Genomic DNA, 1,326 nt, shown 5'->3' with positions numbered 1-1,326 from the left:
CACCCTGAGCCACTGCCAGGGCCGCTGGCCCCTTCCTGCCCCATGTACCAGTACCAGTACAGTCCCGCCATGCCTCACCCCATGTACCAAGGCTTCGATGAGTGGCAGCAGATCCGATACCCACCAGCAATGCCAGGCGATCACACAGCAGGACAAAACTTCCACCATTTTTCCCCAGTGAGTGTCTACCCGTGCCGGCATGAGGGGAGCAGAGGGTCCCATATAAGCGGGTGTGGGGCTCACTGGAGAGGAGAGTGGCTCCTCCAGGGCCACCAAGTCACACAGCAGGGAGCTGAGCACGCTTGTCCTGTTGGCACGATTGCTCAGCTCTCTTCCTCCCCTTCCTTCTCCTCACACCCTGGCAATTAAGCGCAGCCTTGTGATTCACATCCCTGATCATTCACTATCTCTGTTCATCTCCTCCCACAGCCCGAGTACCCCTGGCGCCCACCCTGCGCCATGGCTCGCAGCCAGAATGCCCAGGCAGTGACTGGGGTGAAACCAGTCCCCAAGGACTTGGGTAAGGCTCCAACCCTGGGCGAGGGGAGCATCCCTATTCTTCACCCTGAGACACTGGGCAGCCGGCTGAATGCTTACGGGAGGGAGGGGGGACACAGCTTGCCAGGCGGTGGCCATTTCCCTTCTGCCCCCACCTCTGATCAGCCGAGGGAGTGATATTGCTATGGAGTTGGTCCCTGCTGCATCCCCAGATTCCCACAGCATCTGTAGATGGGCATGAGCCTGAGCCCCAGCAGCCTGCGGGGTTATGGCAGCTGGTGCTGGGGAATAAGAGCCATCACACAGCTGGCATCCTCCTGTGGGGCTGGCCTGGGTACAAAGAGCTGTGTTCACCCCATGCTGCCCCTCTTGTGTCTCAGAACAGGCAGGTCCCGGATTGCCCTAACACCAAGGACCGGCTGTGCTGCGATACCTGCAGAAGAAGAGTAGGGTGTGTGTGTGTGCCCGTGTGTATATATCTAGGAGCTTCCTCCAGCTGCCTCCTCCTGTGTGCGGACATGCACAGGACATGGCTGCACCTGTGGCCTGGAGCAGCCCGGCAGCACATCCCCACAAGAAAAGTGTGAAGGAGGAACTGGAGGTGCTGGCATGATGGCCAACACAAGGTCCGTCCCCTGTGGCCATCCCCTTCCCAACGAGGCATCAAGCCTCGTGTCGCTGTAGACCCGAGCCAGGTCCTCAGGGAAGAGGAGCCAGCGTTTCCCAGGAGCTGCCCCAGTCCAGGGGCTTTGCCATGGGTCCCAGTGCGCTTCAGCCCCTGGAGCAGCAGCTGACAGCAGGGACCTCCTGGCAGTGGGAGATCCCACG

At 60.6% G+C, this 1,326-nt stretch overlaps 1 protein-coding gene across 1 annotated transcript in view; it reads left to right on the top strand.

The window, feature by feature from the left end:
* The window catches only part of TNIP1 (TNFAIP3 interacting protein 1), an 8,099-nt gene extending 7,195 nt beyond the window's left edge, over positions 1-904 (top strand). Inside the window, exons 15-17 of the mRNA XM_010178788.1 lie at positions 1-177; positions 430-520; positions 879-904. The exon at positions 1-177 is cut by the window's left edge and continues 3 nt beyond it. Of these exons, the coding sequence (XP_010177090.1) occupies positions 1-177; positions 430-520; positions 879-904 (294 nt within the window). The remainder of the gene's footprint in view (positions 178-429; positions 521-878) is intronic.
* The last annotated feature ends 422 nt before the right edge of the window (positions 905-1,326 follow it).

The sequence above is a fragment of the Mesitornis unicolor genome, unplaced genomic scaffold, assembly GCF_000695765.1.
Source record: "Mesitornis unicolor isolate BGI_N332 unplaced genomic scaffold, ASM69576v1 scaffold33912, whole genome shotgun sequence".
NCBI lineage: Eukaryota > Metazoa > Chordata > Aves > Mesitornithiformes > Mesitornithidae > Mesitornis > Mesitornis unicolor.
This window is presented reverse-complemented; position numbering and strand designations above follow the sequence as displayed.